The sequence below is a fragment of the Carlito syrichta genome, unplaced genomic scaffold (genome assembly GCF_000164805.1).
Source record: "Carlito syrichta isolate Samal-C Ts95f unplaced genomic scaffold, Tarsius_syrichta-2.0.1 Scaffold307934, whole genome shotgun sequence".
Taxonomy (NCBI): Eukaryota; Metazoa; Chordata; class Mammalia; order Primates; family Tarsiidae; genus Carlito; species Carlito syrichta.
Window position 1 is genome coordinate 809,244 of NW_007252030.1, and position 14,218 is coordinate 823,461.

The 14,218-nt window shown below is 42.6% G+C and overlaps 1 protein-coding gene across 1 annotated transcript in view; it reads right to left on the reverse strand.

The window, feature by feature from the left end:
* The window catches only part of AGL (amylo-alpha-1, 6-glucosidase, 4-alpha-glucanotransferase), a 67,314-nt gene that overhangs the window by 10,508 nt on the left and 42,588 nt on the right, over positions 1–14,218 (reverse strand). Inside the window, exons 25-30 of the mRNA XM_008064718.2 lie at positions 12,369–12,471; positions 9,143–9,368; positions 7,091–7,202; positions 4,412–4,547; positions 3,729–3,841; positions 1,727–1,938 (exon numbers count right to left, since the gene is read on the reverse strand). Of these exons, the coding sequence (XP_008062909.1) occupies positions 1,727–1,938; positions 3,729–3,841; positions 4,412–4,547; positions 7,091–7,202; positions 9,143–9,368; positions 12,369–12,471 (902 nt within the window). The remainder of the gene's footprint in view (positions 1–1,726; positions 1,939–3,728; positions 3,842–4,411; positions 4,548–7,090; positions 7,203–9,142; positions 9,369–12,368; positions 12,472–14,218) is intronic.

Below are 14,218 nucleotides of genomic sequence, written 5' to 3' on the forward strand. Positions count from 1 at the left end.
GGAGTCTCACTCTGTCACCCAGACTGGAGTGCAATGGCCACTCTCGGCCACTGCAGCTTCTACTTGCTGGGCTCCAGCAATCCTTCGGCCTCAGCCTTCCAAGTAGCCAGAACTACAGGCGCGCGCTACCACGCCCGGCTAATTTTTTTGATTTATTGTAGAGATGAGGTCTCACCAAATTGCCCAGGCGGGTCTCGAACCTGCGGGTTCAGGCAATTCACTCACCTTGGCCAGCCAAAGCGCCGGATTACAGGCTGAGCCACCGAGCCCGGCCAAGAATACTTAAAAACAGTGCGGGTTGGAATTGGAGCACAGATGCCTGACCTAATCTATCTTGAAAGGGCAGGGCTGCCCTTGGCCACGGAGGTCAGGAAGCTCTGAGAGGTGACTATTTCCCTGGGTCACTTCAAGAAAGCAATCCAGCTCCGAAGCTGCCACAGCTACACTGGAGGCAGAGCACACTTAAATCTGTGGAATTCATTCTCCAGGAGATCGGCAACAGCTTCCTTGAGCACATCTGCTTCTGGGGTCATAATAAAGGATAGAAGAACTTGTGCTCCCACAGCACGAGTGCATTTGCACATTACACGGAGGAGGAGGGAGCGCTGACCATGAATCGCATGAACTGTCACGGATGCATGAAGTCAAGCATACACCCAACCGAAGTCCCCCGTGCCTCTGCGCTCCTTACACTACTGACTGACTCCACAGTGCTGTGTGTGGTGCTGTCGGGCAATGCGGACCAGTTAGGAGGTGGAAGCACATGCACATTCGACTTTACTGTCCTTGTAGTTCGTGTTTAGACTAAAGTAGAGATAAGGAGAGTCTAGAATTCCTGGCCCAGATAGAATTGACTACAGCAACACAAAGAGAACACAGACGGTGGAGTCAAGCTGCCCACCCTCACTTGCTAGTGCAGAGCTTTCCAACCAGCATGCAGAGGCGCTGGTGTGTGGATCACAGGCACCCTCCACTTTTAGGGCTGCTGGGTGGGCCTGGTTCACTGAGGCACTGTGCCCTGTATAAGCAGCCTAGTCCACTCAGCCTAGCATGCTGTGCAAATACCATTATCCATGTGAGCTGTGACATGAAAAAATATTGGGAAGCACTTTCTTAGTCATTCTGTTCTATATTTGAGTTGGGGTCTCACTCTGCTGCCCGGGCTGGAGCACAGTAGCATGATCCCAGCTCACTGTAGCCTCAATCTCCTGGGCTCAAGAGATTCTCCTGCTTTAGCCTCCTGAGTAGCTGGGAATACAAGGGCACGCCACCATGCCTGGCTAAGTCTTTGATTGTAGAGACGAGGTCTTGCTTTGTTGCCCAGGTTGGTCTTGAACTCCTGGGTTCAGGCAATCCTCTTGCCTCAGCCTTCCAAAGTGCTGGGATTATAGGTGTGAGCCACCATGTCTGGCTAATTTTCTTTTTTTTAATACTGATTGTTATAGGTTAACGGTAATATGTATAATATCACCTTATATTTTTTATTAATTAGAAGAGAATAGAACATATAAAACTAGTAAGTAATATACTACTTTTTTAGAAATTAAGTGAATTAGAAAACAAATGGGAATAACTAAGTAAATCCTATCACAATATTTTTTCTTTTTTTTTCGGATTAGAGTAGAAAAACAGGTTTACATTGCAAGAGAGACAGTGGCCAGAACAGCAACAAGGAGCCGTCCACACCATGATATTTTCTGAAATTTGAAAATAACACATCACGCACCACCACCATGGCAATTGTGAAGTTGGGCCTGAGCTGGTAGTCACACCAGGGGCTTGAGGCCCCATAGCTGTCTTTGTAGATGCCGCGCTTGTGGACGAGATCCGGGTGCTTTTCACTGACATCGGAGGGGTCTTCAGAAACATAAAAAAGCTTCTCAAAGTTGTCTTGAATTTTTCTGTTCCACTCATCATATGAGACTTTTACAATCTTTCCTGAAAAATTATGTAAGACATGGCAGTTTTAAACATTCAGACAAGCCACGCATCTAGTCACAGCCAAAGAGTAGGATTCAGTTTACTTCTTTACTTCTTTTTACCTACTAGAAGACAGTAAGTTATTCACTTTTAACAGTGGCTAGTCTGAATTGAGATGTGCTATGAATATCAAATATATGCTGGATTTCCAAGATGTAGTACCACCAAGAAGAATGAAAAATAGCTCATGAACAGTATTTTTTTTTTTTTGAGTCGGAGTTTCACTCTGTCGCCCAGACTGGAATGCAGTTGCCGCTCCCGGCCACTGCAGTCTCGACCCACTGGGCTCCGGTGATCCTTTCAAGTAGCTGGAACTACAGGCATGCACTACCACGCCCGGCTAGTTTTTGGTTTATTGTAGAGATGAGGTCTATGCCATTTGCCCAGGCGGGTCTCAAACCCGTGGGCTCAGGCAATCCACTCACCTCAGCCTCCCAAAGGAGCAGGATTACAGGCTGAGCCACCGAGCACGGCTTACGAACAATCTTATATTGATCACATGTTAAAATATTGTACATGCATGCATTGAGTTAAATAAAACATCTTATAATTTCACCTGTTTCTTTTTACTTTTAAAAATGTGAGCCCTAGAAAATTTAAAATTATGTCTATGTTGGCTCATATCACAGTTACACTAGATAGCACTGTTCTAGAAAAAGAGATGTCAGGATTCAGAACAGCTCACAGAAATGCTCAGTCATGCTGAGGAAAAGACAAACACAAATAGATGACAGCTATGCTGCTTTTCTGACTTCAGGTTGGAGTTGCTATAAAAATATGGATAGTAGGCTAGGTGTGCTGGCTCACACCTGTCATCCAGCACTTTGGGAGGCCGAGGTGAGAGGATTGCCTGAGCCCAGGGGTTTGAGACTAGCCTGGGCAACTTGGCAAGACCTCATCTCTACAATAAATCAAAAAATTAGGAAGGTGTGGTGGCACATGCCTGTAGTTCCACCTACTAGGGAAGCTGAGGTGGAAGGACTGCCCGAGTCCAGCAGGTCAAGGCCGTGGTGGCTGTGAGTATGCCACTGTACTCTAGTCTGGGTGCCAGAGTGAGACTCTGGCAAATAAAATAAAATAAAATAAAATAAAACAAAATAAAAATATGGTTAGTAACCAGAATTGTTACACTTTCCATACTAGTAAATTACTGGCTTTCATTTCTTTTTGTTCCTACTGAATTCTCATTACTTTTTTTTCCTTCACAATTCTATTTTTTAAAATTTTAGATTCAGGGGGTACACATACATAATTGCTACATGAACATATTGTCCAGTGGTAGAGATTGGGTTTCAGGTGGTCCGGTCCATCCCCAGATAGTGAACACTGTGCCCCATAGGTAGTTTCTGAACCCCAGCCTCTTCCCTCCTCCCCCTTTATTAGTGTTCCCAGGGTCTATTATTTCCACCTTTGTGACCATTTAGCTTTCACATGTGAGTAAGAACATGCAGTGTTTGGTTTTTTTGTCTCTGAGTCAGTTTACTTAGGATGATCATCTCTAGCTCCAACCATGTTGCTGCAAAGAACACAATTTTATTCCTTTTTATGGTTGCATAGTATTCCATGGTGTACATATACCACATTCTCATTATCCACTGATCAGTTGATGGGCACTTAGGTTGACTGCCTTTCCACTTAATGGTAAGGGATTTCTAATAACAGTTGACTGAATCAGATGGTGATTACACAAGGTTAAGAATAGAGACAGTGCATTCAAAGTTTCTTTGTAAAAATAGTGAATGGCTTACCATGTCTTTTTACTGCTACTTCATGATAAGGGAAAATCTTTTTTTGGGATAATTCCAACAACCAACGAACCGCAGATTTACTTAGGCCCACGATTTCCACGGCAGATCCGTCTCTAAAATTAGGAAACACATCTCATTCTCTAAGGTGCAATCACTTAGGCACCACTTAAAAAGCATTTAGCAGACAGGTTTTTGGTTTGTTTTTTTGAGTTGAGGTTTCACTAAGTTGTCCAGGCTGGAGTGCAGTGGTACAATCATGGCTCACCACAGCCTTGACCTCCTGGACTCAGGAGATCCTTCTGCCTCAGTCGCCTGAGTAGCTGGGACTACAGGTGCATGCCGCCATGCCAATTTTTTGGAGAAATGGGGTCTCGCTATGTTACCCAGGCTGGTCTTGAATTCCTGGGCTCAAGCAATCCTCTAGTCTTGGCTTCCCAAAGTGCTGGGTTTACAGGTGTGAGCCACCAGGTCTAGTCAGCTGATAGTTTTGATGAATCACTAACTAATATCTCATAAGAACAACTATCCATTTAAAAATCCTCATTGTAGACAAAGTGAGAGGGAAGGAGGCAGGGGTTTCTGAAGGACTTAATATGAAGAACTCAGAGATGACAGAAAGATTCCACAAGTATGAGCATCTTAAAAAGGGTGTAACTACACAAGCACTGCAAAACAAACATGACCTTGGCGTGGCTGGGATGCCTTTGTTTCTGGCTCTGTCACTTTCTCCCATCTTGTCCATCCATGTTCCACAATTGAAGCGATTTCCTCCATAGACAAATCCTGTTTCTTCATTAACCCCTGCAGTTATATCAAAACCTAAAAGAAGCAAAGTAAGATATTTATACAGTAAAATGCTTATAATAAATATATTATATACAGTATACAAGCTACTTTATTTAAAAGATTTATGAAGTTTTAGGAAATATAATAACTGGGCAACCTCTCTAAAGTTCAGTTTGGCGATACCTTAAAGCCGAGGACATGCACATCCCAGCAGATGGTAATTCCACTTCTGTACATTGCTATGGGGATCATGAGGGCGATGTCTATGGAGTAAAGTTTCCGTTTTGGATGATGAGAAAGGTCTGTAGATGGACAGTGATGATGGCTGCACAACAGTGTGAACGTATTTAAAATACTCAAGAGTGGCTAAAATGGTAAATTTTATGGTAAAATGGTAAGTACACATGCATTTCACCACAATTAAAAAAAAAAAAAACAACTCAGTCAAAAAACCAGCACTCTGCCAGGTATGGTGGCTCATGCCTGCAATCCCAGCATTTGGGGGTGGAGGCGAGAGGACTGCCTGAGCCCAGGGGTCTGAGACCAGCCTGGGCAACTTGGCGAGACCTCATTTCTACAATAAATCAAAATTAGCCAGGTGTGATGGTGCACACCTTGTAGTTCCAGCTACTTGGAAGGCTGAGGTGGAAGGATTGCCTGAGCCCAGCAGGTTGAGGCTGCAGTGGCTGTGAGCATACCACTGCACTCCAGCTTGGGTGACAGTGAGACCCCCAACTCAAAGAAACAAAAAACAAAAAACAAACCAGCACTCTAATTAGAAAGTGGGCAGAAGACACAAACCAACATTTTAGCAAAGAGGGATGATGGACAGGAAAAGCAAGGGAAAGGTATTCACTACTGCCAGTCCCTGAGAAATGCAAATTAAAACTGTAAAATGCAGCAGTCTACATATCAATCAGAACAGCTTTAAAAAGGGTGGTCCCACCACAGGCTGGCAAGGCGGGGAAACTGGGTATCTCATTTGCTGGTGAAAATTTAAAGCAGTGTGACCTCTCTGGAAAACCTGTATATGAATGTTCTTAGTAGTTTTGCTTGTATTAGCCAATTAAAAAAAAAGGAAACAGCCCAATAATCTTCTGTGAATGAATGATTAAAGTAACTCTAGTATAACCATAAAAGGGAATACTACTCGGGAATACATCATCAATACATGCAACAATGCAGATGGATCTAAAAGGCAATATGTTCAGGGAAAAAAATAAATCTCAAAAGCTTACATACTGTGTGATTCCATTTATATAACCGTCTCAAGATGACAAAACTACAGAGAAGCAGAATGCATTGGCAGTTGCCGAGACTGGGATGGGTATGACCATGAGGGGTCTACAGAGCCCTCTGTGGTGAGGGATCCATTCCATATCTTGATGTGTTGGTGGTTGTATGAAGGTGTACCCAGGGTCACACATGCCACCTCCCACCTGTCACAGGAAGTTCTGATGGATTTAATGTAAAAATTGCTGAAAACTGAAAACATCATACTCATGTCAATTTCCTGGTTTGGACATCCCCAACTGACATCCTATTGTGGGAAGTTGGGTGAAGGGTTCACAGTACTTTATGTATCATTTTTGCAAACTCCTATGAGTCTCTAATTCTTTCAAAATTACAAAGTTAAAAAAACTCCCACATACACATAAACAAATGCATGTTTTAAAATAAATATACAACAAACCGACTGGGATGACCCTAAGGGGGACAGGGAATGAAGTGAAATAAGCCACTGTTAGCCTTGCCCTGGTGGTGACAGGGGCCACACAGGAACACGAAGAAGTTAAAATGCCACTTACTGTATTGCTGCACACAGATAAGCCTTTTCACAAAACTACTTCCAAGCGCCTAGGCTATGGAGACAAATGCCCCGGTAGTGAAGTCCTCCCTCTGCCGCTCAGTTCCTGTGACCCTTGGCAAGCGACTCTGCTTGTCTTTTCATTTCGTAAAAGGAAACAGTGAAACTCATTCCCAGTGTGCTTGGGAGTGTCAAACGGAATCACGTGGTAAAGCAGTTATCATGATGCCCAGTATACAGCAAGCGTTCAGTCAGTGGCAATTATTCTAAGTACAGTCACTACAGTTACTGAAAATATCAAAATCCTCTAGAAACTAAAGCCTTGCCGGGAGCAGTGGCTCATACCTGTCATCCCAGCACTTAGAGAGGAGGAGGTGAGAGGACTGCTTGAGCCCAGGGGTTTGAGACCAGCCTGGGCAACTTGGCAAGACCTTGTCTCTACATTAAACCCCAAAATTAGCTGGGCGTGGGGGTGCGTGCCTGTAGTTCCAGCTACCTGGAAGACTGAGGAGGAAGGATCATCTGAACCCTGTAGGCTGAGGCTGTGGTGGCCATGAGCATGCAACTGCACTCCAGCCTGGGTGACAGTGAGACTCCGACTCAAAAAAAAAAAATAAACTATAAAGCCTTGGGGCGATCAGGGACTGCCAGTCTTTTTCACAGTCTGCCCTGGGGCTTTGCACATAAATGCCTATCCGGCAAGGAAGCTAGGGCTCACAGGTTTCATTTCACTGTGCCAGCAGGTCCTTATCACAGGCCTGGTACGTACCCTCATCCTTCATGTTCCGGTCGATCTGTGGACCCGCATTTCTTTCTCGGAACTGGATGCCCTGCACGTGTCTCTGCATTGCCTCCTGTATCACTTCAAACAACGGCTGATCCTGTGTGCGACACAATGGATGCCACCTGTTTTAGAAATGACATTTTCCTAATCTTTCCCAAATCCTACAACTGAAGTACTGTGAAAATATATGCTGCCCTCTGGAGGGAGAACTAGGGATTGGGGTGAGGCCAGGAAAGAGGCAGCCCCTACACACCAAGTAATACCGTTTGGCAAACAAATATTTAACATTTGTATTTAAAAAATTTTTTTAAGTATTTTTTTTTTTTAATAATAGAGATGAGGTCTTGCCATATTGCCCAGGCTGGTCTCAAATTGCTGGGCTCAAGAGATCCTCCTGCCTTGGCCTCCCAAAGTGCTATGATTACAGGTGTGAGCCACCATACCTGGCCAACACTTGCAGTTTTGACCATTCATGTCTGCAACATGAAATAATTTAAAATTTTGCCAATACGTGAAAATAAACCAAGTGAGCTTGTATCATTTCTATTAGAGTAAATAAGTGAACATAGCCTGGCACTCAGCATCTGAATTTTAAATCGGCATTGCTAGTCTTATTCAGCTGCCTGCGGGGTAACAGGGATAAACTGTGTACAAAAGTGATATTTTTAAATCCTGAGGATCTATGATGACTTTGGAAAAATTTGGGAAAATATCCCCAGTGAATATAAAGAGAACTTAAGTCGTTTTCTTTACCCATATAAATAATAAGTGTGATACTCAGGATTACATGTAGGGAAACACATAATTATATTTTTAAAATAAGGTAAAAAATGTCAAATAGAAACAAAATGTTTAGAGTCTTTATATGTTTATTATGCTGCATTAAACAAAACTCTGAATAAAACTAAAACTCTATCATATAAAAATTCTATTAATAAGTATAAAAATTATGAAGCTGTGGAAAAATGTTTTGGACAATCTGTGAGAAAACAATTATGTGTACAATAAAAACCTGCCTGCTAACATGAGCCTGCCTGCTAACTGAAGCTGAAAGGTCAAGAACAGAAAGCAAGTACAAACATGTTGGGACAAATACTCTCTGAGATCTTCATGATATAAATAAACATCAGGGGACCCAAATATATGCCAGCCCTGATGCTTAGACAGGTCTTACCCCCAGATGTATACACTCAACACTTTAACAAAGGAGACAGACCCAAGGTGGCTGGAGCACAGCATCAGGTGCCCTCTTGATTGGGGAAAAATACCCACCCATTCTTCAGTGTTCCTAAGATAAACTCTGATGCTCTAGACTGGTCAAGGCCCTCCATGATCAGTTACACCCTCCTACAAGCTCCCCTGCCCCAAGCCAGCCCCAAGCCAGCCCCACTGCTGCGTTTTCTCAGCTATGCTCCAGTCCATGGTGCCTTCATCTCCCCTTCATCCTCAATGCCTTCCACGTCCCTCCTCCCCTGTGAAGGCTTGACAGGTGGCATCTCAGTGACTCCCTAAAGTCCCTGGAGGCCCCATCAGATCGCCCTCCCTCTGAATAGAATGGGTGCCACTTCTTCTATGCCAGTGGTCCCCAATCTTTTTGGCATCAGGGATCAGTTTTGTGGAAGGCAACTTTTCCATGGATGTGGATGGGGGTGGGCAGGAAGCGCCAGGCGCCTCATAAGCAGGATGCCACCTAAATCCCAGCAGTTCACAACAGGGTCTGTACTCCTGGGAGAATCCAATGCAGCTGGTGATCTACAGCAGACAGAGCACGTCCGGCTGCGCGGCCTGGTTCCCAAGAGGCCAGGGACCCGGACTGGTTAGGGACCCCTGTTCTACACATAAGCACGTCCCATGTTGCAAGCTCTTCAGGCAAGGAGCAAATCTCATCTCTGCAATCCCGCATACAACAGCAGGTGCTAACTAAACACTGATATTTGAATCATTTCTTAGATTTGGATTCCTAATTGCATTTATTCTTGTATTAAAAACTAAAAACAATTTTTCAGGAAAACAGTTACATTAAGAAATGCTGTTTACCAGTGTGCCAGCAGGCAGAGGCGCAGAGTCATCGGTGGGATACATCCTGGAAACTGGGCATCTGAGGATGTCCAGGCCACTGGGGACTATGCGACAGTAATCTTGAACACACTGCAGCCACCACCACACTGCATCCCGGCAGTTGTATCTGGCATATGTTCCCTCTCCAAGGAGATTGGGAATGAGACCATGCCTCAGGGTAGACGCGAATGCTAAAATAACATTCCTAAAACAACAGAATTAAGTGGGCCAACTGAAGTGAAAACAAACACTTAAAAAACGAAGACAAAAACCTGTTGCTTTTGATGACTGCATTTGGATACATTTCCTCTCCTGTCTGATTTCTTTACAATTTCATGTAGAAAGTAGTCACAATATGATAGAATAAGCCCTGAATTGAAGTCAGAAGCCTTGAGTCTATCCTGGACTCCTCCTCTAATCATCTGTGTGACTTTCCTCTGGTACAGTGTTTTGACCTGTGGCGTGAGGGCCTGGACTGGTGATCCTTAAGGTCCCTCATGACTCCAGATTCTATTTTTGAAATCCATGGAATTTCTAAATCTAAGTAATTATGAAACATAAACTCTGTTATTTTAGATCGCAGAAACCAAGAGCAAAACAAGCATATAAGAAAACAAATTAGGAGAAGCTGATTTTGAAAAACTTAATTCATGTATAAAAACTGGTAGAACTTTATCTTTTAAAGTGTTATTCTACTTTTATATAACAAATGATAACTTAGTTTGCAAGAGAATATGGCACTGTAGAAAGAGCAGGCTGGAGAAATAAGAAGGCTTAAATCGAAATCCCAGCTTTGCCATCTGTATGACCTTGGAAAAGTCATTTAAAAAACAATTTTTTTTTTTGAGCTCAGACTGGAATGCAGTGGCATGATCAAAGCCACCACAGCCTTGATCTTTTGGGCTCAGGCAATCCTTCTGCTCCAGTCTCCCGAGTAGCTGGGACTACAGATGTGTACCACCACACCCAGCTAAATTTTTTTTTTTTCTTGAGGAGATGAGGTCTTGCTATGTGGCCTAGACTGGTCTTAAACTCCTGAGCTCAAGCAATTCTCCTGCCTCAGCCTTCCAAAGTGCTGGAATTATAGGCATGATCTACCATGCCCAGGTGGAAAAGTCATTTAAGATGCCCAGGGCTTAATGCTTTTTGGCTAAATAATTTAAAAATTTTATCAACTTCATGTCTCAGTTTATTTTTATTTTTTATTTTGTTTTTTGAGTTGGTGCCTCACTCTGTCGCCTAGACTGGAGGGCAGTGGCATGCTCACGGTTACCACAGCCTCAACATGCTGGGCTCAGGTGATCCTTCTGCCTCAGCCTTCCAAGTAGCTGGAACCACAGGTGCGTGCCACCACACCCAACTAATTTTTTGATTCATTGTAGAGATGAGCGCTCGCTAAGTTGTCTAAGCTGGTTTCGAACCCCTGAACTCAGGCAATCCACTAGCCTCTGCCTTCCAAAGTGCTGGGATTACAGGCTTGAGCTACTACGCCTGGCCATATATGTATAATTTACTGTAGCTAGCACTAACTAGCTAGTACTAGTATCCTTGGAGATCGTCTAGGTTGGAGTAGGCAGACTATTTCTAGAAAGGGTCACATTCTAAGTATTTTAGGCTTTATAGCCTACATATGGTCTTTGTCACATAATCTTTCTTCTTTTTAAAAAATTACTGCTTAAAAAGGTAAAAGCTGTTCTTGGATCACAGGTCATACACAACAGGTGACAGGTCACAGCTTGTTGCACTAAAGGCATGCGCCGCCATGCTCGGCGAATTTTTTTGACGTATTGTAGAGATGAGGGCTCGCCAAGTTGCCCAGGCTGGCCTCAAACCATCCTCTCGCCTCCACCTCCCAAAGTGCTGGGATCACAGGCGTGAGCCACTGCACCCAGTCATTTCCTACTTCTAAATCATTACTTTAGGGGCATTTAGGGAATAAGCAAACAGCCTCCCAGATTTCTATACTTCCATAATGACGATTTAATGAGAAAGGTCTTTTTTAATATTAGGTTAGCAGAAAAAAAATGCAATTCATTTCAGATGTCCACTTAGACATTTCTAAGTTATCAAAATAAAAGGTATCAAAAATAAAACTTCTGGCATACAAAGCAGCAAACTTCAGCTATTTTCCTAATGGCATCAAAACACGGTGTCATGTAACATGGTGTCATATAACATGGTGTCATACACTGCTAAAAGTTGTAACTTGTGGAGCGGAGTTTCTAACTTCAGCCTCAGGCTGCTAATAATCGTCTGGAGACCTTGTGAAAACATGGATTTCTGCCCACCAACCCCACCCTCCCTTTCTCCAGGACTTGATTCAGGAGGTATGGCACAGGGACCAAGCGTCTGCATTTCTAAGAAGCTCTCAGGTGATAGAGACACTACTGATTTGTGGAACACTGAGTGGCACTGCTGTAGGGCTTCTCTTTAACCTCCAAAAAATTCATTCATATTACTGTACACAAGAAAACGCCATTTTGGGCTGGGTAGGTTGGCTCACACCTGTAATCTCAGCACTTTGGGAGGCTGAGATAGGAGGATCACTTGAGTCCAGGAGTTCAAGACCAATCTGAATAACACAGTGAGACCATATCTCTACCAAAAGAAAATAAATTAGCTGGGTATAGTGGCATATGTCTATAAGTTCCAGCTACTCAGGAGGCCAAGGAGTGAGGATTGCCTGAGTCCAGGAGTTTGAGGCTGTGGTAAGCTGTGATCATGCCACTATATTCCAGTTTGGGTGACCGAGTGAGACTGCAACTAAAAAAACAAAACAAAACAAAAGATCACCAGCAACAACAAAAATAAACATATCAATTAAAGTCTAGAAAATATAAAACTGGAGGTTACAAGGTCTGACAACAGAGGAAAGCCTGACATTAAAATTCCTTCTATAAGACTCAAAGAGTTAACAATGCCTTGATCATACCACTTTTAGTTTCATTGATATAAATGAGCTAATGTGACAGTCAACCTGCTCTGTAATATGAAGATCTGGAACTTAGCAATTTTGAAGATTCTCACCCCTCCACAATCCTATAATCCTATTAAGTGAACATATAAAAATAACTAAAAAACACATAAAGAAAATACACCTCCAAATGTCATTGAGAATGGATAGAGAAAGAAGAAAGTTTAAAGAGCTTGTAAAAAATGCATTTGGACATAAACTTGCACTGCAGTATTTGAGAGGCTGTCCTACCTGGCCTCCAAGTAGCGTCCAGTAATCAGTAGCAGACCTCTAAGTGCAATGAAAGTGTCCCTTCCCCAGCAGCGGAAAAGACCAGAAGAAAAGTGAGGTAAGCCTGACAGAAAACACAACAATAGAATCCGTTAGTCATAGTAATACATACAGACCTGCAGACTCCACCACCCCAGAAAAGGTGCCCTAAAACGGGGTACAAGGATAAACATCAAGCCTGGAATCCTCTAAATTATAAATAAATACAATAAACATGTCAGGAAGGAAAAACTGAGGACATAAGCAAAATGTACACAGCATTCATTGATAACTATCTTCAAAGCACCTAACCCTTTCTAAATTATCTTATTTGTTTGCTATCTATTTCCAAGTAGAAAATAAAACCTAAGACAGTAGAAAACTTACCTACACTTTTCACCAACAAATATCTACTCACTGAAAACTGTAACTGGTAAATAATATAGCCCTATAAATATTTGTTAAATGAATGGGGCTTCACTATCTTGGGAATTATTTTCTTCCATTAAGAGATCAGAACTAAAGGCAACATTAGCCCTTTTTTTCCAATGTTGTCTTCAAACTGTATAAAACTTCTCACAAACCCACTGTGTACTATTTATTTATGGCTAGTCTGCGGCTTATGGATGGCTGATGTATACAGTTGATGATGGCAACTCTGAGGATAATGACAGCAGCCGACATGTACTGTCTGCAGCATTCTGAGTCATACAGATTCCAAGGTTTTTAACCTACTTACTTCTTTGTATGAAACATGAGTGCAGGTTCAAGGGGGAGTTTGAATTGGTATGTTCTAAAATACAGGCCATTTGTCTTGGCTCAAAAGTCTAAACTATAAAATCTCTAGCGCTGGTAAATGAAATGTTTGTATTAACTTTTTGACCTCTAGGAGTATACAACTTTCATATCACATATCTAAGTGATTTCTATTTGTCAATTAATATAAATATATATATATGTAATACTCTTACCAAAGGAAGGCATTCCTAGCCAGTTCAAAATAAACTCTAAAATCTCACCTACAAATCTGAGTGTACTCCTATTTTTTGCCAGTATAGAATAGGCAAAACACTGCTTTTGAATGTTAGAAGCAAATATCAGAACTTCTTTTTCTTTTGAGTCAGAGTCTTATTCTGTCACCCAGGCTGGAGTTCAGTGGCACGCTCATGGTCACTGCAGCCTTGACCTGTTGGGCTCAGGCGATCCTTCTGCCTCAACCTTCCAAGTAGCTGCAACTATAGGTGTGCACTACCACACCAGACTAATTTTTTGATTTATTGTAGTGATGAGGTCTCGCCAAGTTGCCCAGGCTGGTCTCAAACACGTGGGCTCAGGCAGTCCTCTCGCCTCCGACTTCCAAAGTGCTGGGATTACAGGCGTGAGCCATTGTACCCAGCTAAATATCAGAAGTTCTGTTTACTGTTTTAGTTTCTTTTTTTTTTTTTAACATATTTTTTATTTTAAAATTGTAGGGTACAGATAAGGGTTAAGTATACAAATATGCATTGTGCAGGTACCCTTGTTGATGAGGTGTGCCCCCCCGTCCCCTGTGTTTTAGTTTCTAATGTTGTTTTATATTTTACCTGACATGTAAGTACACCAATTGTCACAGCTTCACATCAGTATGTCAACTATAAGTAAACGTGTGTATTTGGGGGTGTTTAACAACAACAGTGCACACTCAGGATGAGATCACCACTTTGTTAAGAAGTTTCTAAGAATCAGTGGCTGGTTAGTTTAATGAGCATCTGCATGGATTCACAGGGAATGACAGACACTAGAAGGAGATCTGTTACATGGAAATCTAAAATACAATTCCAGAATTACAACAG